The sequence below is a fragment of the Prinia subflava genome, chromosome Z (genome assembly GCF_021018805.1).
Source record: "Prinia subflava isolate CZ2003 ecotype Zambia chromosome Z, Cam_Psub_1.2, whole genome shotgun sequence".
NCBI lineage: Eukaryota > Metazoa > Chordata > Aves > Passeriformes > Cisticolidae > Prinia > Prinia subflava.
Window position 1 is genome coordinate 102,693,983 of NC_086283.1, and position 25,792 is coordinate 102,719,774.

Here is a 25,792-nt window from a genome sequence, read left to right on the forward strand (position 1 = left end):
CCCTCCTTCCTTCCCTCCCTCCCTCCCTCCCTCCCTTCCCTCTTTCCCTCCTTCCCTCCTTCCTTCCCTTCCTTCCATCCCTTCCATCCCTTCCATCCCTTCCATCCCTTCCATCATGTTTATACAAGAAAATCAGGAACAAACACACCAATTTCCATGCCAAGCTTGCAATATTCTAATAAAACTTCTAAAGTTTTTGCAGATCCTCTGACTTTTGTCTTTCCTTTTGGCCATGAGCATCCTTGGTGCTCCCTTCACCTTAGGGATGGGACACCACACTCCTAATCCTTGCCCATCTCTTGCCTACACCTTTTTCTTTTATCCTGGTGCCTTCTCCTTACTTTCTTCTGTGAGTTTGGAGAGAAAGAGGAGCCACGGGGCTGAAGAAGGGGATAAAAAAGCAGGAAAATCAAGTGTCCCCAGAGTATGATCTCTTCTTACACTGTGAGGTGAGACAGCAGCAGTGCAAGGTGAAATAACTTGCCACACATCATTAACTGGTAAATATACGAGTAATAAAAAAGTAGAAATAAGTGGTTAATTTTTGAGTTCAAGAATATTTATGTTATTGATATACTGCAGAAGGTGGTGGCCTGCAAGTTGGGAGATGCCCTTTGGGAAGCAGCTTGGTCCAGAGAGCTCAGGTGGTGAAGTTCTGGGGGTTCCCACACGTGGGGACAGAAAGCACAGACCCCGCTGGCTCTGGGGGGGACCGCAGCATGAGGGGGTCAGCGCCAGCGAGCCCCTGCCCGCCACGGCCACGCGAGGCTGCGTGTCCCCTGTGTCCCTCGGGTGTCAGTGCCGGGGACTCTGTGACTGTCACCAACCCCCGTGTGTCCCCTCTGTCCCTCGGGGTGTCTGCACTCTGTGACTGTCACCAACCCCCGCGTGTCCCCTCTGTCCCTCGGGGTGTCTGTGCCGGGGACTCTGTGACTGTCACCAACCCCCCGCGTGTCCCCTGTGTCCCTCGGGGTGTCCGTGCCGGGGACTCTGTGACTGTCACCAACCCCCCGCGTGTCCCCTGTGTCCCTCGGGGTGTCAGTGCTGGGGACTCTGTGACTGTCACCAACCCCCGCGTGTCCCCTGTGTCCCTCGGGGTGTCAGTGCTGGGGACTCTGTGACTGTCACCAACCCCCGCGTGTCCCCTGTGTCCCTCGGGGTGTCAGTGCCGGGGACTCTGAGAGTCCCATCCACCCCCCGCGTGTCCCCTGTGTCCCTCGGGGTGTCAGTGCCGGGGACTCTGTGACTGTCACCAACCCCCTGCGTGTCCCCTGTGTCCCTCGGGTGTCAGTGCCGGGGACTCTGTGACTGTCACCAACCCCCCGCGTGTCCCCTGTGTCCCTCGGGGTGTCAGTGCCGGGGACTCTGTGACTGTCACCAACCCCCCGCGTGTCCCCTGTGTCCCTCGGGGTGTCAGTGCCGGGGACTCTGTGACTGTCACCAACCCCCCGCGTGTCCCCTGTGTCCCTCGGGGTGTCAGCGCTGGGGACCCCCCACACCCCCGCGGGGCGTGGCCTCCCATTCATCCAGTGCGTGACGTCACGGGAGGCGTGACCAATGGGAGCGGCGGGCTGGCCCCGCCCCATGGTGCCACTCTTAAAGCGGCGCCGCCGCCGCCGCGCGTCCGTCCGAGCGTGTGTCCATCCGTCCGTCCGTCCCTGCTCCGTCCCTGCTCCGTCCGTCCGTCCGTCCCGCCGAGCCATGAGGAGACTCCTGCTGCTGCTGTGCAGCGCCGTGTCCTGGTGCCTGGCGGCGCGGGGCGCGGGGGCGGCGCTGCCCGCCGCGGGAGGTGGGTGAGCGCGGTCCCACGCGGGACCGGCGGAGCCGCGCCGCGGTCCGTGCCCGGCGGGCCGGGCGGGTTCCGGGCGCTGTGCTGACCCTTCTCTCCCGGGGGCTCGCAGATGGCAGCGCGGAGCGGGTGCCGGCACAGAAGGCGCGGGTGAAGTTCGGTCTCCGCTCCTCGCCGGACGCCGGTGAGGATGGGTGCGCGCTCGCCATCGGCCAGCAGCAGTGCCTGGAGGACTGCAAGTTCAACGTGACAGCGAAGACCTTCTTCATCATTCACGGCTGGACGGTAAGTGTGAGGAATCCCGGGCAGCGCTTAGTCTGCCCGCTCAGAGAGAGCAAACTGCCCTGCAAACGGGCTGTGTCTCCAGAATATTCATTTCCAGGAATTTCTTTGAGTGCCTCATCCCTGAAGGTGCTCAAGGCCGGGCTGGATGGCACTTTGAACAGCCTTGTCTGCTAGAAGATGTCTCTGTCCATGGCAGGGGAGTTCACAAACTAGACAATCTTTAAGGTCTTTTCCTGCACAAACCGTTCTAGAATTCTGTGAACATAGGAATCTGGGAAAACTTTTCATGTTCTGGGCACAGTGGTCTCTTAAAAGATGCACCTCCATTGAGATCTCTGCAGCCAAGTGTTCGGGTTAGGCTTAGGAACTCTGAAATCACCCAACTCATTCATAACTGCTCAAGATCACTTCATGGCTGCACAGTGTGAGCATGGCACTAATATCCAGCTGACTGACCACTACGAATGTGACACTTGACTTGACAGGCACACGTACAGATCTTCTGCAACTGTAGCTGAGTGCCCGGCCCTGACGTCTGCTATGTGGTCTCCTTGATAAAGAAACAAGAGGGCACACAGACTTTATCAAGCTTTTTAATTCTGCATTTGATGAGGCTGAGTGTGTGGCACGAGGGGACTTATCAGCTCTGCCAGGGCTTACGCAAACCACGCTGCCAGGTCTGGCGAATAATTTTGCAATCCATCAGAATTTCTGAAACTCTTGAGAAAAACTGCGATAAGGTGGCACGTAACGAATGCCTCTCCCTCCTGCCCTAAAAGGCAAGTGGGTAATTACAGCCAGAGCCTCTCAAAACCTGTTTTTCTTACTCCGTTGCATGCATGCTCTCACTGCATCGCTGAGAGGTAATGGGGCTTGCAGAGGAGCAGCGTGCAGCTGCAGCAGCGTATGTAAATGACATGCAGATAACTTCGCTGTGGATGTGTCATCTCGGTCCTGCGAGCAGGAAACTGACACCCGGATCTCTTTCCAGATGAGTGGCATGTTCGAAACGTGGCTTGACAGCTTGGTGTCCGCTCTGCAGGAGAGGGAGAAGGACGCCAACGTGGTCGTGGTGGACTGGCTCTCCCTTGCCCACCAGCTCTACACCGATGCCGTGAACAACACGCAGATTGTCGGAAAGACCATAGCGAGGTTGCTTGACTGGTTACAGGTAGCGCAAGCCGAGGGCAGCCTCTGTTGCAATGCTCGGTGAGGGGCTGTTGCACAAGGCTGCGGAGCCTTCCCCGGCCCCAGGGCTGGCCCGAGGGGCAGGCGGTGCTGACACCCGGCCCGGGGCTCGGCCGGGGCTGCCCTGCCTCCCTGGAGATGCTGCCCCGTCAGGCGCAGCTCGGATTTGGGAGGGCTGCCCCAGCGATGCGGAGCCGGCACTGCCCTGGCGGGAGGGCGGGGAGGGACAAGGAGAGATCCGTGGTGCTGCACTTGGCACCTGAGGGCACGGCCGCTGCTCAGCCTGCTGGCAGCTCCCAGGGGAAAGTTTTATTCTCTGTGATAAAGAATATCGTAACTGGGGCTGGAACACGGGGAACCACTGGTCTTGATGCAACACAAAACAAAGCGTGCTTATCTGCCTCCTCCGTCCAATCTCTTATTGGAACTGGACTTTAGATTCCCACAGACTGAAGGAGCATCAGATATACCGACAGACAGGGGATCAAAGTCTCATATTTTCTTTTCCTTGCAGGAAAACCCCCTCTTCAAGCTTGAGAATGTCCACCTGATTGGGTACAGCCTGGGTGCCCATGTGGCTGGCTTTGCTGGTAACCACGTCCATGGCACCATAAGCAGAATTACAGGCAAGTGGCTTTTTAAGCAGTCTCTCCCCATCCTTTCTGGCAGTGAGTTTCCCCGAAGAGGCTCGTTTCCTGTGTTGCTACAAGGTTGTTTTGGTGTTACTCTTCCAGAAATGACAAATTTTCTACTTGTGGCAGCAGTGCAAAGCACAGGTCTCTTCATAAGAATTGTAGCAGGGCTTCAATGAAAAAAAAAAAAACCTTACCCAGGACAAACTAGTCCTGGGTTTATTTGAATTTAAATGTGGGTTTGAAACAAGTCCAGCTCAAGCTCTTACTATCCAAATGCTATTCCTCTGAGTGATAGTGTTTTTGTAATTATAGCTCATGAACTAATGGAAGCAAGAGCTATTAGGTGCTGCTTGTCCCATAGGATATCTGATTAAAAAAAAAACCAAACCAACTAACAACTCTAACCCCTCATTCTGGAAATATCTGAAGAGTTTGCTTCCAGCTCCAGAGGAAAGATGATATCAACATGTGAGAACTTAGGGGATAGACTAGGGGTTGCATTAAGGACTTACATGTGACACTGGCAGTGAGAATGCCACAGAGCCTGGCAATAAATGTCTGTATTTAGTTATTCAGGAGGGAAAAAAAAAACCCCAAAACAAAAAACACCCAAAACCCCCAGCCTAACAGTCAAGTTGTAGAAATGCTCTGGAGTGCAGCTTCTGTTTGGGGCTGAGGCTCAGGGGTTAACAGAGCATCCCAAACCCATAATGGGATCTCAGGTGCAGGGATTTCCTGGCTGCTGCTTAAATTGTGTTAGCCCCTCCATATGTGCAGTCTGAAAACAGACTAAATGTCACCAAGGCAGCTTTGGCTGCCAGCTGTCCCTGGGGTGTTAAACCCCTTCTGGTGCTTGGAGCTGCCTCTTGAATCATCTTGTCACCCTGACCTGGTGAAGGCTTCCAACAGGCAGCCTGATCGTGGTGCTGCTTTTGGGTTGTATCGCCCCAAAAGTGGAGTGGGACACCTTTATTTGTTTGCTGAGTGAGCCCGTGGTGCAGACATCTCGGGGGACAGTCCCAGCAATGGGGCTGGGACTGTCTGTGTATCAGCTGGTGAGGAGACCTGCCAGCAGCAGGGTTCTGGCTGTGTTCTGTGTGAGGTACCCAGTTTAATCCCTGGCTCCCTGTGCTCTGGCTCTGACTGCAGGCTTGGATCCTGCTGGCCCCATGTTCGAAGGAGTGGACCCCAGCAGGCGCCTCTCCCCCGATGATGCCAACTTTGTGGATGTCCTGCACACCTACACCAGGGAAACTCTGGGTGTCAGCATCGGGATCCAGATGCCTGTGGGCCACATCGACATCTACCCCAACGGGGGAGACTTCCAGCCTGGCTGTGGCCTAAGTGATGTCTTGGGAGCCATTGCCTATGGGAGTAAGTTCTCTTTACCTTTTGCCTCTGGTCGGTGTAGATTTCTCACTTGGGTTCATGCTGGGGGATGATCTTTTTTATGAAAGCAAAGAAAACCATTTTTTCCTTCTAAACTGTCTGTGCTGCTGGAGGTAGTTGCTAGAGACTGGAGCTGCTTTTAGCTCTGAAGCTACAATTCTCATTCTACAATGAGAATTCAATTCTACATTCAATTTTCATTCAATTCTACATTCTCACTCCAACGCCTGATCATAATCTGTGGTCTTATGCTGGGACTAGGATCCTCTTAAAGCTCTTCACGGGAGGGACTAAGTGAGCATCCTCACTAACCTGCTGTTGGAGAACTGGTCAAGTTTGGCCACGCTTGGCTCATGTTGGGCTGCAGGAAGCCGTAGCTCACTTTATCTTACGGGCTGCTGGTGTGACAACAGCTTAAACCAAGTGTCCCCCTTGCACCTCTGCCTCTCCAGCCATCGGTGAAGTTGTGAAATGTGAGCACGAGCGGTCTGTGCACCTCTTCGTGGACTCCCTGGTGAACCAGGACAAGCAGAGCTTCGCCTTCCAGTGCACCGACTCCAGCCGCTTCAAGAAGGGCATCTGCCTGAGCTGCCGCAAGAACCGCTGCAACGGCATCGGCTACAACGCGCGCCGCATCCGGCACAAGAGGAACAGCAAGATGTACCTGAAAACCAGGGCTGACATGCCCTTCAAAGGTATGCCTCCCCCCCGAGGAGCCCGGCCTGGCTGTGGGGCAGCCCCCGGGGCCGTGCAGGGAGGGATGCAAGGCGGGGGAGCAGCGCTGCCCCAAAGCCGTGCTGCTCCGGGTGTCGGTGTTCTGCTGTGCCCGGCTGCACTGCTGTCCTGTGGCATCTCTGTGCTCCCTCCTCCCTGGGGAACTGACCCAAAGGAACACCCTGCCTCTGAGCAGGGCTGCAGCTCACCTGCCCTGCTGGCCAAAATCAGCCTCAGAGCAATGTAAGGGCTGTCCCCGGAGCAAACCTGCTGCTGCTGTTGTGTACAACCCAAATTTGTAATCAGTAAGGGCAGGAGAAGGAGATCAGTGCTGTCTCACTGAAGGAAGGGTCTGGTCTTTGCTACCCAACACTACTTCCCACAGAGCAGTGCTGAGCAATGTTTCTTTCAGTGCTGTTGGTTCCATCTCTGCTCTCCCCTTTCTCCCCAGTGTACCACTACCAGATGAAAATGCACGTCTTCAGCTATAAAGGCTTGGGAGAGGCTGATCCCACCTTCTCCGTCACCCTCCACGGCACCAATGGAGACTCTGAGCCCCTCTCTTTAGAAATGTAAGTCCTCTGCCTTTTGGTTTTTTGCCTAAGGTAATACACAGAACAGCAGCATTCTTTTTTCCTGTGCTGACACTGGCGTTGCATCCCAGCCTAGCAGCCTCACCTCATCACCTTTGAATAAAGCTTCTCATTCTGTAATGTAATGTATTATAATATATAACATAAATTATAATTCTGAGGTAGAATTAGTCAAAATTCCTTACTGGATGAATTAGGACATTTTAATGTGCCCAGTCCCATGCTAGCCTTCATCGCTTGTTGCACTTTTTTTGCGTGGTGTTTTTTTTTCATTGGTTGGTTTGTTTTCCCCTCCAACATTTGGACGAGGTCTGAAACATCTCTGGAGGCACTGCTGACCTCATGTAGCCTCTTCCAAAAGAAAGACCAGGTACAAACCCCACCTTTAAGCTATGGAAGGATGGCCAAGCTAAGTGCACGATGTGCTGTGTGGAACCAGCTATCTGAGCCCTCGTTAGTGTAATCAGTAATTAACTGCTGACAGTTGAACGTGCAGCACTTGATAAGCTGCAGGGGCTCTGTTAAGCCCCTGGCATGGAGCAAGGGAGCACCTGGCATGCTTCCACAAGGAAAAAGATGCCAAGCCTCTGCCTCTCTTCCAGGCTTGATCTCATTGGCCTGAACGCTACCAACACCTTCCTGGTCTACACTGAGGAGGACATGGGTGAACTTCTGAAGATAAAGCTCACCTGGGAAGGGACGTCTCAGTCGTGGTATGATCTGTGGAAAGAGCTGAGGAGCTACTGGTACAGGCCCGTGAATTCCTCCCAGGAGCTGCACATCAGGCGAATACGTGTGAAATCTGGGGAAACACAGCAGAGGTAATGATTGTGCCAGGGTGCGTGTGAACTGACCTGAAACCTCAACCCAGAGCTGAGACAAAAAAAGGGGGTGTTTTGAATGTGGTTGGCATCCTGAGCTGCCTTTCGTTTTCGGTGTCACCAGCTATTGCTCCCTTGTAGGAGAGCAGGTTACTGTCCAGCACGAAGCTACAAACAGGCTTCAAGAAAAAAGTCACCAAAGAGCAGATTTGGGGTATTCTGCTTTATTTTGATACCGTGGGGTCCACTGGGGACTAAATTAACCTCAATAGGTTAATTTAGCCTCAAGGTGTTTGAGATTGTACCTGAAGCGTTAAAATACTGAGCACCAGAAGCACTGAAACATGGATGGTCATGGCTGCTATTTACAGGTTTGATGTGCTGATCTGGCACAACCAGCAGGACCTGAAACTGCAACCAGTGACAGGGTGACACCAACCCCTCAAGCACTGCATTGCTCCTTCTGGGATATGGCAGGGGGGTTGGAACTGGGTGATTTTAAGGGCTTTTCCAAACCCAGCCCATATCCCTGGATCACAGAAGTGTCCATAAAATTTGCAATGGAAGGTTCTCTACCATGGCAGGGATGGTTTTTAAGGTCCCATCTCACCCAAATCGTTCTCTGGTTCTATGAGTCTCTGCAAATGGAAAACTACCTGAGCATCCAAAAATTATTAAAGCTGTCAGGCATGTAGCACAGCACTCCCACATCTTCTGTTAGTGTTGTTGTGAAGGTAACCCAGATCTGTCACAGAGCAGCAGCTGACACTGATGATTTCCCACATTTCTCAGAGCTTTAAACAAGCATCACCTATCATCTGTGAGGTATTCTGCATCCTGGCTTCTATGACACGTGGGGGTAGTAGGAGCAAAGATCCCCAGTTAAAATACTGAAGGAGAAAATGAAACAGCCAATCAAGGGGCTGATGGAGTATCAAGGTTTTCTGTGGGATGGATGTCTAATCAAACAACCTGTCCTAGAATAAGCTGCAGTCCATACTTCTTGTGAATCATGGAGACAGCAGGTACCTTCACTGCTGATGCCTCTTCCTCCTAGGTTTGCTTTCTGTGTGGAGGACTCCCAGCTAACCAGTATATCTCCTGGCAAAGAGCTCTGGTTTGTGAAGTGCACAGAGGAATGGCAGAAAAGGTATGGAAATCAGACAAGAGAAATTCTATATGATGTAGGATGGATGTGGCTTGGCTGGGATGAGTGGAACCTTCTTTTTTTTCTTGTTTTTTTCTTTTTTTTTCTTTTTGGGACTCTTGAAACCTGCTTTTCCTTCAAAAAAGATAAGGAATTCTGGCCTAAGATTCACAGCTATCAGACTTTTTCATGTATACCATATCTATTGATAAGTAGGTGATATTATCCTCCCCTCTGACCTTGGATTGTCATCTTGTACCTTTCCTGTTTACTACCTTGCTCCTAATCGTGGTAGGTGCTAACGTGAGGTGCCACCAGTGCCCCAGATCTGTGCAATAGTGGAAAGGTAACTAAGAGTCAACTATTAAGTGCCCTGTAAAACAGGGGGAAGCTGGGAAGAGTGCAGGGCTTTGCCTCAAAGGTCTTTTCAGTCTGAAAAAAACCCTTGAGCTACCAAGAAATCACTTGGTAAAGTTTGAGCTGAGCTGCATGAGGAAGAAGCAGGTGAGGACTTGCTGAGGTGTTACAGCCCTGACTCCTGCAGCTTCACCTCCAGGCCTGCTGATCCCCTCTGGTTCAAGGGAGTGCCATCTCTGCCACTGCAAAAGCAGCTCAGCCTCGTTTAACCTCTGGGGGACTTCCCAGACACACAGGACAATCCCCAGAGCATGACTTCCAGAAAGTCTGGTCCCAGCAGTGACAACCTAATTGCCTGGGATGCCTCCAGGCATGTCTCTAATGAATTCCTGTTCATTTGACTGAATGATACTTCCCTTTGGATTCAGCCCAGCCTTTTGCCCTCTCTTAAATTTCAGTTTGTAGACTTGGAGCTTTGTCACTTGTAATCCAGAGGACAAAGTGCTTGTTGGGGCTAGCAGAGCCGTGTGGAAGTCGAGCTGTGCACGGCCCTCCTGAGCAGCAGAACTCAGCTCAGAAATGCTGGCTGGTCCCATTCCAGGTCTGGCAGAAGCCAGCAAGCTGTGCTGTGCACGGCAGCAAACAAATCTGTGAATGAAACCCCTGTGCAAAAACTCTGCTCTGCCACAGGTCTCGAAAGATCGAGTAAACATTCCTGCAGGTACGATAAAAGGCTGTTTTGATATGCTACTTGGTAACCCCCATAAAACAGAATTGCTGGCACATGTGCCCTTCCTGCTTGCTCGTGCAGTGCAGCTTGTGCACGAGGCGGGGGAGCTGAGCTCAGCTCCAGCACACCACTTTTTGTAGGAAGTGATCTTTCCGCCCAGAAATCATTTGTGATTCCTTGCCATTCAGATCTCTGTTTCTGCCAAGTCCGTGCAATGTTATAGCTCCCCCCTTGGAGACTGAGCCTGCAAACATCTGTCCACCCCAGGTGGAGCTGCACAGGCAGGGTCTAGCTCAAGCCTGGTGATTTCTGCTTGCAGTCTGCATCACGTCTGCTGCAGGCTCTCACTGAGCAGCCACTGGGCAAAGTGCAGCTTTGACAGAATGAAACACCAACCTGTGCTGTGCAAGCCTGTTCTTGGCACTCCAGGAGTTCTTAGAAATTCTTTATTACTCCTCTTCACTTCTGCATTTAACTAGATGTCTCTTTTGCTCTCTGTTTTCCCCAGATCTGTCTCAAATCTGCTCTGAAGGCTTCTCTAAAGACTCACAACCAAGCAACCTAGGTGCATTAAATCCATGCGAGTGGCAAGGTGCTCTGGGAGAAACCTGGCTTGGTAGCACTTAAAGAAACTGGCTCTTCAGGACAAAACATCTTGGACTGGATGCAAGAAACTGAGGAACCGTGGTCCTAGACCTAGAATAACTAAAACTCCATTTTCCTTTTCCCAAGGAGCCTGGTTTGTGCATTTAACCTTACCTTGACCTGTTACACGCTGCGTTTTCCCTTCCCTGCTCCCATTAACCAGGACTGTGGATGAGATCTTCACAGACTGAGACCTCAGCAATGATCTTCTGGTCTGCCTTGCCAGTGGAGTTGAGAAGACAAATAACCACGTTATTGACTGCCAGTCACACTGTGGGTGACAAGAGCTGCCAAGAACAAATTGGCACCCGGGGCAGGAGTTACCCTGGCCCTGTAGCACTGTGGGCTGTGGGAAGGTGAGGCCAGCACAGGTCAGGAGTGTGAGGTTGGCCAGGGAAGGGCTGGGGATAAGCACAATGCCACTTAACTTCAAGTTGTCCTTTGCTTGCCTTAAAAATAATCCGTTCTGATGCTGAGATGTCTGCTTGCCTGACATATGCCTGACACAAAGCCTTCTGCTGAGGAGGCAGAGCTCTGTCCTGCCTGTGCCTGGGGCAGGACATGGTGCAGGAGGTGGTGGCAGCTGCCCCTCGCTGCCTGGTCAGTGTCTGCACGTGCAAACACCTTCTGAAGGGGCAGAGGGCAGCTGCCCTTGCACTGACCACAGGGATGGAGGAAGGCTGTGCTGCCTCAGGAGAGCTTTGCAGCACTCCCTTGGACTGCTGAGAACGTGCTCCCCTCTGCTCAGAAGCTGTTGCAGTGCCAACGCATAATTAAAACCTTATTTTTGAGTGAAGTGCCAAACATCCTGCCCTCAATTGTCACAACCCCCCCGCTGGATTCCCTGGTCCCAGGTGACCTTGGCTTTGCTTTGAGTTGGACAGACTCTACAGCTGTCCCGTCTGCTACAGCAGAGTGGGCCTTGTCAGTTGGTGAAATAGGTTTTGTTTTGGTTGCTTGCTTTTTTCTTTTTTTTTTTTCCCCTTTTTTTTCCTTTCTGGAAGGAGAATTGATATAACAACCCTTGAGCTTTTGGCATGCAGAAAGGCAATCTCAAAAATGGTGTTGCCAGGTGGTGCACTGAGTCCTGAAATCTTAGCAAGTCCTTATGAGGCCTGCAAATCTCTTCAGTTTTTGTAGAGCTTCACTCCAACCAAAGCAAGCACATTTGGGGATATTTTTTTCAAGGTTTTATGAAAAGACTTTGATAACTGAAGCCTTTGGTAAGTATCTGTGACTTGCTGCCATGCCATACTTAGAGAACTTTCAAAGCCCTATTTGTATATTGTGGTTTTTGTATGACTTAAAACATAATTTATTTCTCGTACTGTATATATGTAAAGTTTTAAACATGTTGGGTTCGAGTAACAGTTTTTATAAGCCTTGAGATCAAAAATAAAGGGCTTTGTAAAAATCAGTGAGGCCTTGTTATTGATCACAGAATCATTCAGGTTGGAAAGATCCTCCGAGAACACTGAGTCCAACCATTCCTCAGCAGTGCCAAGGCCACCACAGACCCGTGTCCCCAGGTGCCACATGCACACACCTCCCTGGGGACTCCACCACCACCCAGGGCAGCTCTTTATTTCAGCTTTAGCCCAGCACTGAGGACATGATTTCAACACTACCAGTACCATCATCTTTTTTTTTTTTTCCAGCAGAGTGAATATCAAAAATCAAATTCCTTCTCCAGTTTGCAGTAGAGGGATGCTCTGGCTGCCCATTGCCCACAGTGACCATAAGCCACATTCAGCAGGGAACTCTACCAAAACCACAAACCTTTCCTTCTTGTGCCACTTTCTTTCAGACATGGCAATACCACCACTGCTTTTGGCTGGGGAAAAACAGGATTTTGTGTTACTTTCTGTGGTTATTGCAGTGAGCACTGTGGACTCTGGAAAGACCATTGCTGCTGTGCCAGGCTAGTCAGGACAAGTTAAAAATCCCTCTCTTCCTTTGATTCCTTCCATTAATTCTTTTTTTTTCCTCCATTAAATGTCACTTATATTTTGCCTGAAATGCTTCACCTTTGCCTGACTTCACTAACAAACCCATTGGTGAGCATTTCTATGAAAACTTACCCAAATCTAATCACCAACTGAATTTTCCCAGCTTTTCCCAGCAGCCACACCACTGAATTTAAAGGGAAGCCTCTCATTGTGCTCTGCCTGCGCCTGACACAAATCGATGGCACAAATCCAGCAGCAGCAGAAGGAGTAAACAGAGTAAATACCTCTGAACTGAGGAAGATTTGCATGAAATTACTTAGTTAACCTTTCCCTGTGGAAAGCTCAGCAATGACTCTCTGCAAGGAAAGCTGCCCCAGTGGATTTGGCAGTTTATCTGGTGCTTGTAGGGCCCCTGATTATCCTGCACCCCAAAGCTGGAGCAGTTTTCTGATGTGTTCCTGTGGGGCTCCCTTCCACCCTCTGCAAAGTGTGAGGAGGGGGAACTAACACCAGAAGTGATTCCAGATATCTGGAGCTCATTTTTTGGCTGCTGCCCCACGGACACAGCTGCAGCACAAGGGCTGGTGCCTCTTGCAGGGTGAGTCTCCTGCAAGGACGAGCAGGAGCTGAAAGAAAAGAGGGAAGAACACAAGCTCACAGGAGAGGAGAAACAGGCTGCAGCCCTTTCCCACCTGTGGGCATCCTCCTCAGGTGTCTGGCCCTACACACAGCAAATGTTGGCTCCAAAATCGCTCCTGCTGTTCCACATCCTGAGGAATCACACCTGCTGGCACATCAGGATGCATCCCTGCACATCTCCCTAAGCTGGGAGTTCAGTTGTGCATTAGACAAGCGAGAAAACAAAGAGAATAGGGTAGGGTTTTTTTAAGTTTCCAATGAATTTAGAAAATTTTTTAAATCTCCAAGGAATTTAGGCCTGGCAGAGCAGACACATCCCAGATCTGTGCCAGGCAGGGCTGAGGCTGGACCACTGTGCCCCCAGTTGTCTGGCACCCCTCCCCCAGCTTTCCTTGGGGTCACTTTTTCACAGCCACTGCATTCAGCCCCAAGAGTTGGGTCCCCACAAAGGTCAGGCTGTTCTCTGAGGAACAATAGGACCAGAATGGGGAATGTTTTATAACCCTCCTCAACCCCCACCCAGGGCTGCCCCAGCCTCAAAAGCAGCAGCAGCTGAGCACTGTTTCACCAATTATCATAAAATCACAGCACGACAGAATCCCAGAATGGTTTGGGTTGGAAGGGACCTTACATTCCAGCTCATTCCAAACCCCTGCCACTGGAGGCATCTCAAGGGACACCTTCCACTGTGCCAGGCTGCTCCAGCCCTGTCCAGCCTGGCCTTGGGCACTGCCAGGGATGCAGGGGCAGCCCCAGCTGCTCTGGGCACCCTGTGCCAGGGCCTGCCCACCCTCCCAGCCAGCAATTGCTGCCCAATCTCCCAGCTGGCGCTGCCCTCTGGCATTCCCTGGCAGCCATTCCCTGGGTGCTGTCCCTGCAGGCCTTGTCCCCAGGGCCTGTGCAGCTCTCCTGGAGCCCCTGGAGGCCCTGGCAGGGGCACTCCCATCCTGTCAAGCACATCCCAGCAACCCTTTTTGGACATAATTTGAAATGAAGTCCATGTGGAGTGCGCTGCTCCCTCCTTTTCCAGTGTAATTTCTCCCTTTGGCAGTGCTCTGAGGTGGCTTAGCAGAGGTGCCCAGTGCAGGTGGTGCCAGCTGTCTCACCCCAGCTACAGAAGTCTGGGCACAAAAGACCTGTCTGGGATGAAAAAGACCAGCCCATCCTTTCAAGAGCAATGGCAGCACATTTTTTGCTGGCTTCTCAAACTGAAATGATGACCCAGCCTCACCCCAGCAGGTAAAGCTTTCCAGTGGTCCCCAGGAGCAGCCTCACCAAGAGGTGGCTGTGACTGTCCAGGAAACCCAAGGTCTTGCTCCTCAGCCTGTGCAAACGAGTTGTAATTTTACGCCTGTTCCACTGCTGACATTCCAACCTAAATTATACAGCTCGTTGCCTTCCCAGCAGTCCCATCCAGCCCAGCAGCAAACACAAAGGGTCTGGCAACTTCTGCAGAGGGATGGAAAGGCATCAGACACCTTGCACTGCCCAGAGGGGTGGGTAAAGCAGCTCGACCTAGAACTGACCCAGCTTTAAAACCAAAAATCAGGTCATTTCTATTGCTTGATTATTGGTTTTTTCCTATCTCTGTCCTCTTTCTTCCAGGTTGTTCTACAGCTGTTTCACAAATCTCCATGACATTTATGGCAATCTGTACAAAGAAGACACAAAGTGCAGACATTCAAAATCTTCTTCTTCTGATCTGACTTGTAATAACATTGACAAATGAGGAAGATGGACCCATAAAACAAAGCTTTTCAGGCCATGCTGTTCCGCCTGTCTTCATCCTGCAAACAGGCAAACCAGCTGAGAGAAAGTAAGAAACGACACAAGACTTGGATAAAATACTAGTGGAAATATGGTTAATTTTTCTCCCCCTCCTTTCCCTGTGGCTTTCCTTATCTTGTTTTTGTCTGACAACAGACATATCCCACAAAGTTGTGAAGAGAAAGGCCACACCAGCTTGTCTGGAGCTATGTAAGTGTACTGAAACAACCTGTACTGGTTTGAAAGACAAACCAGTGAGACTCCAAGTCAGAAATACAATTTAATAGAGAGAGAACAACCAACAAGAAAGATAAAAATAAAATAAAATAAGACAAATGCAATAGTACAAAGGAGCACTGCCAGAGTCAGAATGCAAACCTGACACCCTGTTGCTCAGGCTGTTGGAAGCAGCCCGCAGTGAGTCCTCCCACAGTGACAGATGTGGCTCTGTTGGAGCAGAGATGATCCTCAAGAAAGGCTCCAGTTGTTCTCTGGGAATCCAGTGGGAACAGCTCCCTTGGTGTTTGGGATTGCTGTTTTATCCCTGTGGAAAGGCTTTGGCTGCTCCCGCTGGGTGGAGCATCTCCCAATGGGATGAGGTGATGTTATCAGTCCTGTGAGAGCCTTCAATGGCCCATTCACAGGGGATGTCCCTGGGAGGAGGATGGGTGGAGGAAGAGATAAGGAGGCCCTGCCTTATCTGCTGTTATCAGGTGTCCCATTAACAGAGGGCATCCACCCTCTTCCCCCCTAGAGTTACAGGAGATAAGGAACAATATCTCCCAACTGACTTCAACAGATGAAAATAGAATACACATTTGTGGTTACATTTTTTTTCATCCCCAGACACAACCATACTCCCATGCCATAAAACCTGCAGATGTTAATGAGAAGATCCTTGCTCTGCTGTCTCTGTGAAACAGCCAGACCTGCCATTGAACAACCCATCAAAGACACTCCTTGGGAAAGCTGGACCACATCTTATTCACATAGCAATGGAGGGAATACCCAATGATCTCAAAACCACTTCAGTCATAAAGCTTAAAATTCATCTCTAAATTTCAGACTGGTGGGTCTGGGTGGTTTGCAGATGACTAAGTTTGTTGAAAAACCTCACTGATCTCTTCACAAATATTTTATCAGTTTTGTCTTTATTGCTGAGGAAAATGAATCCATTCAAACTGAACAAAACCCACTGATAGCAGGAGAGGATTAACAGACTTGCCTTCAATGCTCTCCAGGAGTCAGCGAGAGAGAGAACCCAGACACCTTAACCTTGGTTAACAGCTCAGCACACAAACCAGAGCCATTCATGGTCTTCTGAAAAGTTTTAACCTAAAACCAATAGTTGAAGAGTTTCTTTTGTTTACAGGAGTTTTCTTCAGCTAGTCCATTCTGGTCTAATATGGTCCAATCCACATTAGGTTAATGAAGGTAAGTGAAGGTAAATTGAGATGAAGGAAACTGAAAGTTTAAAGGGAGAGAAAGCCACGGAGCTGCTGCCAGGGCTGGAGCCCCTCTGCTCTGCAGCCAGCCTGGCACACCTGGGGCTCTGCCCTGCACAAGAGAAGGCTCCAGGGAGAGCTGCCAGCCCTGCCAGGGCCTCCAGGGGCTCCAGGAGAGCTGCACAGGCCCTGGGGACAAGGCCTGCAGGGACAGCACCCAGGGAATGGCTGCCAGGGAATGCCAGAGGGCAGCGCCAGCTGGGAGATTGGGCAGCAATTGCTGGCTGGGAGGGTGGGCAGGCCCTGGCACAGGGTGCCCAGAGCAGCTGGGGCTGCCCCTGCATCCCTGGCAGTGCCCAAGGCCAGGCTGGACAGGGCTGGAGCAGCCTGGAACAGTGGAAGGTGTCCCTGCACATGGCAGGGGTTGCACTGGATGAGTTTTGCTGTCCCATCCACCCAGACCATTCTGGCTCTGTAACACTCTCAAGGCTGTCATGGTGGAGCATCCATCCCCAGAGAGCAGCAGCCCACTTGAACACCAGACATGTTTGGTGATTTCTGTAACCAAACCAAGGCTGCAGCAGCAGGGACGTGACAGCTCTTCTGGGAGCTGTGTCTGCAGAGCTTCCTCCTTGTCCCGGGAGCGCGGAGCAGCCGGGCTCGGGGTCACCCAGCAGGGCACTGCCCGGCAGGGCCTCGGCTCAGGGCACACACAGCTGCTCCAGCTGGGCCTCCCTGGAAATCTGAAGGAGTTTTCCCTTGGACCCCAGTAGAGGTTTGGTGCATTCCAGCTCGTGGAGACATGAGTCCAGGAAGGGGAAGGAAGCTGAGCTGAAATGCCCAGGTGAGGAGCACACTCTGCACTGTGCAAGGCTGGTTATGAGAGGCATAAATTTAGAGAAATTAAAACTTTGTACACATTTTTGTCCCGTTACTTCTGCTCATCATCCTCAGTTATTGACCTAAATCTCTGTCTGGAGTCCAAGTCACACACTGCCTCCAAGCCAGCTCCAGTAACAAGATCAAAGCCCTGACCTAGACCGATCCTGTTTTCTGGCCAACAGCTACTTACCAGGACACGATGAACTTTATATCCAGTTCATCTCTACAGGGATGAGCCAAAGGAGGCTCTCGTTTTTCAGTCTGGTCCAAAGAGCCTCAGCTAACTTTTGCTGCCCTGTGTTGGTGCTCTTTGATGTTGTTTGCCCTTCCCAACTGGAAGAGTAAGTGGAGAAAACATGACAGCTAGATTGGAGAAGCAACAAATCTGATTGTGTAAATGAAATGCTGCCAAACGATCAAGAAAATATGAAGGGAAAGACTATTAAAAAAAAACCACACAAAAAAAACCAAACAAAAAAACCAACAACCCAGTAGTATTTTCTTTTCTTCTTGCTCTATTACAAGTGATTAAGTAGTGAGGGGAAGCAAGGACAAAACCAGATAGTCTTACGATATTTAAATAAATACTGTTTCTTAAGATAAGAATCACTAATACTGGAATATAACTGGAAAGGCAACTAGAAAAAAAATTTCCACTCTTTCATTTATACTAAAATTGTATGTTAAAGAAACCCCTAACACTTTAATGAAGACTGTTTTAATTCAAATCATATCCTCTACTGGAGCCAAAGCCAAGTTCTGCTCTTCATCATTTATGTCCAGAAACCATTCAGAAGACAGATTTTTAGATAATTTTGCATAATCATTATCTGTGAAAGAAAACCTGTACCCGTATTTTTCCATTTGCATCCTTGGGTTGGCTCCTATCCATGATCCACTCCCTGTCCCCAGTAGATTCATATCCATGTTCCTCATTGCTTTTCTTTCGAGTTTTAGAAGAATTAGCCCTGTTCACTGCTGCCTAATTTAGAGAATCAGTGAGTTCAGGTTTGTCCTCCAAAGGATCAATATCTGCACCCAAATATGAACTACTCCTCCCAGGTGAGACCCCACCTGCAGAGCTGCTCCAGCCCTGCCTCCAGCAGCACAAGGACGTGGAGCTGCTGCAGCCAGGGCAGAGGAGGGCACGGAGCTGCTGCCAGGGCTGGAGCCCCTCTGCTCTGCAGCCAGCCTGGCACACCTGGGGCTCTGCCCTGCACAAGAGAAGGCTCCAGGGAGAGCTGCCAGCCCTGCCAGGGCCTGCAGGGGCTCCAGGAGAGCTGCACAGGCCCTGGGGACAAGGCCTGCAGGGACAGCACCCAGGGAATGGCTGCCAGGGAATGCCAGAGGGCAGCGCCAGCTGGGAGATTGGGCAGCAATTGCTGGCTGGGAGGGTGGGCAGGCCCTGGCACAGGGTGCCCAGAGCAGCTGGGGCTGCCCCTGCATCCCTGGCAGTGCCCAAGGTCAGGCTGGAGCAGCCTGGGACAGCAGAAGGTGTCCCTGCCATGGCAGGGGATGGAATGAGATGGGCTTAGTGGTCACTTTCCACCACAACTGCTGAGAAGGAATCTCACAGCACAGAGCTTGACCAAGGGCAACCCACATCCCAACCCTCTTCAAGTCCTGAGTTTCTCCTTGTCTTCTTTCCCCACAGGTGTGCTGCCTCCCCTGGATGTAACTCCTGGAATTCTCTGAGCATTCTGCCTGTCCTCAGCTGGGCAGTGGAGAGGTACAGAAGAGCACTGAGAGAAAGCTTTGAGGTACCTGAGGATGAGTTTCTCCTGCCCAGAAGCAGAAACCCCAGGAGCTCACAGCCCCTGTAACACCCAGATAAGATTAGCAATGACTTGCCTTAGCAAGCTGACAGTCCCCCTGCATTCCTGCAGCTCAGGGCCATGCATCAAAGCAGCTGAGATCAGGAAAATTATTTTATATGTTTTCCATGAAACCTGTTCCAGACAGGCCATCATCCGATCCCTGCCTTTGACCTTTGTGTTCTGGGGATGCTGGAAGAGATGCAGCCCCTGTGCAGAGGCACTCAGAGCTCTATCTCCACCTGCATCCTCTCCAGGACCTCTCAGGATAAACACATCTGGCAGCACCCCCCACCTGTGTCTCATAGAGGAAACCCTCTCTGCTGAGCTTCCAGAGAGAGGTGAAGGCACAGGTGGGCACAGGACACACAGGTATTGATGTCCCTCGTGGCTGGGTCGTGCTGCTGCGGGCCCACAGTGGTCACCTGTGAGCCCAGCACAGTGACAGCCCTCCAGGCAGTGTGGAACTTCCCACCAGGAGCTGTGATAGCAGTGGCAGGCATGGTGCACCCAGCCACAGTGGAGGCCACCACAGGTCCAGGCTGTCTGCCAAGGATCAGCCCTCGTGTCACTGGAAGATGCTGCAGTGGCCAAACAACACATTCCAAACCTCGAGGGAAGTTACAGGGCTCCCTCCTAGATATCTTTATGGCCTGAGCATCCCGAAGAAGCAGCTGCTACTCATGGCAGGATCAGCCACTCCTGGGAGGTTGCTGAGTTAGGCTCGCTTGCAGTGCTGGTTCCTGTGCTCTGCTGTCCCATTAGCAACCTGGAAGGATTTACCTTCCCAAGGCACATCCCATGTTCCTCTGAGCCACCATCAGATGTGACCTTATGATCACATCGAGCCTTCATCTAAATCTGTGGGCAGTTTGGGAATTTGGGTTGAAGGGCTCCCCCGGCTCGGTGGGGATCTGCAGGGTTGTACAGCAGCAGGGCCGTGGTCTCTGATCACTCCATCAATCTGATTTTCCTTAAAGCCAGGATGAAGCCACCTGCAGCACCTGCTTTACACCAGCTCCAGACCCGGCTGGAGAGGTGGAAGAGCTGCTCACTGCCAGGGGCGAGCTGGGGCCGATTTACACTTTGGGAGACTGGCACACCAGCCAGCCTGTTTGTTTGTAAACCCAGGATGATTTATTCCTCTCAGTAATTCAGTGTCCTTCGGAAGGCACACAATGTCAGCCCCATTCAGAAGCCCTTTTATTTATTATTTTATTCCTGCATAATCCATGCTGCAGACAAAGAGGCACATTGTTCTGCTTTGGCTGACAAACAAAAGCTGTTTTTTTATAAATTCCTGCTGTGTTGTTTTCTCCCGTTTTGCTGTATCAGCTTTTAACTTCCATTAAAAGAAAAGGTGTTATTATAAAAGAAGCAAAATTTGTTTCTTTAATCCAACTGAGTTACCTCCTTATGCAGTTTCAGCAGCATTTGCTGCTCCAATGGCCAGGAGGCTGTGCCAGCCTACCCAGACTGCCTTGTCTAAAACATTGTGGTTTTAATGGGACTGGACTCAAGAAACAAAGCAAAGGACCAAGTCCAGGTTTGGGCATGTATGGATGAAGTTTTTCATCCTGCCTTTGGGTGGAAGAAATTGTAGAATCCCAGAATGGCTTGGGTTGGAAGAGACATTTAAAATTACCATGTTCCATCCCCCAGCCATGGGCAGGGACACCTTCCCCTATCCCAGGTTGCTCCAAGCCCTGTCCATCCTGGCCTTGGACACTTCTCAGGATGGAACAGCCAGAGGTGCTTTGGGAACCTCAGGACCTCTCCATCCTCACAGCCAGGAATTCCTTACCCATATCCCATCTAACCTTGCCCTCTGGCACTGGGAATCCTTTTCTCTTTGTCCTGTCTGTTCAGACCCTTCTACAAAGTCCCTCTCCAGTACTTCTGTAGTCCTCCCATATACATTTGTTAAGATAGAGCAGTTGGAGCCCACAGGACTGCAGATTTTATGAGATGTTACCTTGAATTTTGTGAACTGATCCACTGCCCCACGGCAGAAAGTTCTGGGGAAAGTCACAAGAGCCAACAAAAACCTCCCAGTGGTTGTTAAACTGCAGACAATCTCTGCACACATTGCAGTGAGAGTTGACCTGTTGCAAAATGAACACCAAACATCCCCCTCCTGGCCACTGGACTCTTGTTGTCTCTTCATGGTCTCTGGAGATGCTGCTGAAGCAATCACAGTTCAGCATTATTTTGACTGGCTGGCTGACCACAAGAAGGGTCTCTGGCTATAGCACAAGACTGGAAAGTAGATCCAAGGTTGGTCATCAGCACTGATACCCAAGGACAACCCAAAGGTCACAGACTGGCATGGAGAGACCAAACGCTCTCTAAACCCCTTGGAAATCTACTGAAAGCAAACCATGAGGTTGCTGGTCCCTGTTCCTGCAGGATGCTTGAAACCTACCCAGGTCCTGAGGCCAGAAATCCCTCAACAGCATCCTCATGAGTCACTGTGCTCACTGCACCTGCTGCCCACAAGGGCAGGTGAAACTGCTCCAGGTTTGGACATCAGCTGCTTGCTGATGTGTGCGAGGTGGGAAAGGCCATTGCCAACCGCCCAGCCTGGCTGAAGATGGTTTTTAAGGGTGAAATCTGTTTAAAGACAAATATTTTTTCTGGCTCCATCTTGATCTTGTGGTTTTCCTTTCAAGTGAAAGGCTGATGGGTCTGAGACAATCCTATTGCAGATGCACAGCAAACTCAGGACGGTTGCAGGGCGTATGAAAGCTCCCAAGGGATGTTTTATGACGTGCCAAGAGTGACCCCAGCCACCCATGTGGCAATTCTGTACACATCTGAGTGCCAGCACAAGTTAGAATAAGGAGAAAGGCCCCTCAACTCCATGCAAAATGTCAAGAACCAACGTTAACCAAGGGTGAAGCAAAGGGCATACTGATTATGGAAACCTTTTTCAACAGCAGGAGAACCTTATCAGAGCTCCCACCTTGCTGGAATCTGCAGAATAAACAATCCCTGTCTCTGGGTCACCAAGGGGTGGCTTTAAATTCCCTGTTTCTGGGCACAATCCTGTCCCTAGCGTGTTCCTTGTGCTCTCAAGAGAGCACACCAGAAAGCTGCTGGTGCCCCTCATCAGTCCTGTAAAGCTGCAGGGCAGCCTCCCACCACTCACTGGAGTAAAACCAACTTGCTACACTCATCCATGACCAGACCTCTTGGGCAACAGCCCAGGTATGTGATCCCCAAGCTCCAGCAGCCTGGTGGTGCTCGGGCTGGAGAGCATCAACCTGGAGGAGCCATTTGCTGTCACATTGCAGGGGGAAGCCAAAAACAAGTGACAGCACAACTAGGGGCAGAGCAACTCTCCACAGACCATTGGTGTTCCTCAGCGGCCCTTGGAGCACCAGCAGCATTGAAAAATAAGCAAGGAGATTTCCAGCTCAGCCACTTCCTAATCACATAAAAAGTTCAGAGGGGACAGAGACACAAAAGGAGAAACTCTAAAAGAAGAGCTTGTGCAGTGAAACCACAGAAAAATGCTTTTCTCTGCCCGTGACAGTACCACTGGAGTGGTGCTATACTGGTGCAGTTCAGGGTGCTGAAGAACTTCTAAGGCGTTCATGTGCCTAAGGAAGAAGGGGTCAGACTGGGCTCTTCTGGGCTGTTCAGAGGGCACACCCAGCCGTGCAGGGGATGTGTCTCCCCTTGATTACATCCCCTTTGTATTCATCATTTGCTGTTCATGTCCCTTATTCTTCAAAACTCTCAGAAACCAAGCCTAAGGTGATAATACTCCCTGAACAAAGGCCTGTTCTACAGCAGAGGAGAGCATACCATACCTAAACCCGAGCCCCCAGACCAGTTCTCCAGCATGTTTGCAAGAGCTCCTGCTGGAACTCAGCATTTTATGGGCTTTGTGGAGCATGATTTCCCTTCTCCAGAGACAAGAAACACAGGTTTTGCACAGGACTTTCTACATAGGCAAGAATTTCTGTCTTGGAGCACTCCAGATTTCTAGATCTGTAGATAAATCCTTCTCTCTAGCCTATGCTCACCTGCTGCACAGGGCTTAGACTGAAAATCAACCCTTCCCTGATCACTTTCTTGAACCTCTTGGAAAAGCTGAGCACTAAAACAGATCTCAAACCACTGCTGGCCCTGCCTTTGGTGTTAAAATGAGTAATTTCAGGTTATTAAATAGGTGTTTTGACTTCCACAGGCCTCACAAGGCAGGGAGTGCCTCCCACCAGATGCTTGTCATGCCCCACAAGGGTCCTGCCCCAGGCTCTCAGCATCTGGGACAAAAACTGAGAGAGGCACAGCATGGGATGGGTTTTGGAACGTGTGGCTGCTTTCAGTCCTGGCATGGTAGAAAGGGAAAGGTCCATGCAAGGACCTTTTCTGAGTTGTCAGCATCCCCTCCACAGTGGAGTGTGGGCTGTGGAGTTGAATATCCATCTCCCTATTGATACACTCAGTAGTAAAAAAACCCCAACAGCTAACCTGATAACTCCTCTGCAGTTTCTACGTTGAAGTTTTTATGTTTTTCAAAAAACACCCCAAAAAACCCACAAAAAATAACTGCCACAAAACCCCACTCATCACTGTCAACTCTCCAGCTCTCATAAGTGCAAAAATTTAGATCCAAATTAAATGCTGAAGATGAAATTGTAAGCACCAGTTAGATCAAAAGCAAACACAGAGGATGTAATAGCCAACTTTTTGGAAATTAAGTGAGGTTGTCCTCCTCACCCAAATTGTGCCCCACTTAAAATCTTATCTATGGGTGTTTGAAACAGCTCCAAAAGCTTTAACAATTTTCACATAGTACAAAGAGAACTTCCCAAAGCCAGAGTCTACCTAGACATACTGCCTTACCTACCAAATCCATCATTTCCCCAAGGCATCCACAGGGTATCTTTTGCAAATGCCTCCTCTATGGCAACAGGGAACTCAGTGTTTAATAGCACCAAATCTTCACTCTGCTTTTTAACACAAGAGAATTCCCCAATGGTTTGGTTGTGGAACCACAGAATTGTTTAGGATTAAAAAACCCTTTGAGATCATCAAGTCTGACCATTCCCAGCACTGGCAAGGCCAGCATTGACCCATGTCCCAAGGTGCCACATCCACAAGGCTTTTAAATCCTGACAGGGGTGGGGACTCACCACTGCCCTGGGCAGCTGTGCCAGGGCTGGACAGCCCTTTCCATGGAGGAATTTTGAACCTGAGCCTGCCCTGTCCCAGCCTGAGGCCGTTCCCTCTCCTGTCCCTGTCCCCAGAGCCCCCCGGCTGTCCCCTCCTGTCAGGAGCTGTGCAGAGCCACAAGGTCCCCCCTGAGCCTCCTTTTCTCCAGGCTGAGCCCCTTTCCAGCTCCCTCAGCCTCTCCTGGGGCTCCAGCCCCTTCCCCAGCTCCCTTGACCAAGGTTGCTTCAGCATGGCAAGAGAACAACACTTTTCCCTTTACTTTTTACCCGCTGCTGGGTAGTTGTCACCTGCAGCTCTTCATTAAGACAATGAAGTGTTCTGCCTTGGCAGCAGTCTGGGAGTGGGAGGAAACCCCCTTGTATTCAATTTTTAGAGCAGGCAAAGACCAAGCAAGGAGTTAGCTAATAAAATTCTCTATGTTACATGGTAAAAAAAGAGAAGAAATCTTGAATAAATTGTGTCAGACACTGTAGCATCTGAACCCTATTTGCTACCAGAGATAACAAGATAACATACTTTCCTTTGTATCTCAAACTGCTGTTGGTTTTTTTTTTTTTTTTTTTCAAACCAGATTTCCAGAGTCTGGCTATGCAATATGATATTTTTCTTGACCAAGTTGAAGGATAAGCCATTTTTCCCTCATCTGGAAGCAGCTGACAACAACATACCCTGAATTTGTGAAGTACTTTTAATCTTGGGTGAAGTGTTTATGGACCATGGGCCTTGTTCCACTTTCAGCTGCATCTGTGCAAGCTTGTGCTTGGCTGGGAGGGAGATAAATTAAAGGAGGGCAGAAATCACTGCAGTGTGTGCAACAACAAAACAAGAATTAACTCCATATGAAGCCCATTTGGCGCTGGCAGGGCTTATTTGTTTTCTCTGTGTTTTTCTTTACTCCTGCTGCTCAGCGTGAAGGGAAGATAAAGAGATGGCTGTAGTTTGCCTTGCATAATAGAGCAGAATTTATTCCAGAGGATTTCATTGGTATGAGAAAAAGAGTAGGTCCTGGAGGCCTTAAAATAGATCAAAATCCCATCTTTTCAGGTGCTGTACAGGTAGTCACTAAATAAAGAGCCAGGGATCTGGCAGGGATCACCCTGCATAAACTGGCAGAAGGTCCAGAGCAAGCAAGGTGAATTAGTCAGGTCACAATACCCATCAGTGGCTCCCAGGTCTGTGCAGTAGCCAATAAATACCTCTGCAGAGATGTTCTGGATAAATTATCACCTCCAGGAAGCACAGCTTCCCTCCAGGCAGTCTCAAGAGCCTGAGGTCTGTCCCTGAACCAAAACCCCACACAGCACTGATACACTTACACAGATGATACTCCTGAACCACCAAAGCTCTCACAAGTGATTAGGAAAAGCTCCCTTCAGCTCTAAGCTCAGGGCTAGTGCAGGCTCATTTCCCCAGTGGGACTCAGTGCTCGTTGTGGGTCTGGAGTGATGAACCCTGTGTGTGAGGCACCTGCTTCTTCACACTGCCCTGCTGACAGCCAGGCCTGCAGGGGCTGATCCCTTGGGGTTTGCAGAGGCTCAACACCTGCCAACACCTGCTCTCACCTGGAGGTGATCCTCTCACCTGGAGGGGCCCTGATCCTTCCAGAGATCTCCTGGTGTGTTCACTGGTGGGTACCAGGAAAAACACCTTTGCCATGTTTCTTTCCCTAGATCTGTGTGGGTTTTTTAGTCAATATAGAATCATAGAATCAACAAAGCTGGAAGACACTTTAAGATCATTAAGCCCAGTTTTCCACCCAGCACTGCCACTGCAACCCCTAAACCACATCTCCCAGTGCCAGATCCCAGCTCCTCTC

The 25,792-nt window shown here is 50.5% G+C and overlaps 1 protein-coding gene across 1 annotated transcript; it reads left to right on the forward strand.

Moving 5' to 3' along the window:
- The first annotated feature begins 1,604 nt into the window (after window positions 1-1,604).
- LIPG (lipase G, endothelial type) lies at window positions 1,605-11,866 on the forward strand. The gene is made up of 10 exons (XM_063423223.1): window positions 1,605-1,789; window positions 1,902-2,074; window positions 3,066-3,245; window positions 3,777-3,888; window positions 5,047-5,271; window positions 5,739-5,981; window positions 6,452-6,572; window positions 7,196-7,414; window positions 8,472-8,564; window positions 10,157-11,866. Exons 1-10 carry the CDS (start codon window positions 1,702-1,704, stop codon window positions 10,176-10,178), a joined length of 1,476 nt encoding a protein of 491 aa, XP_063279293.1. The 5' UTR covers window positions 1,605-1,701; the 3' UTR covers window positions 10,179-11,866.
- The last annotated feature ends 13,926 nt before the right edge of the window (window positions 11,867-25,792 follow it).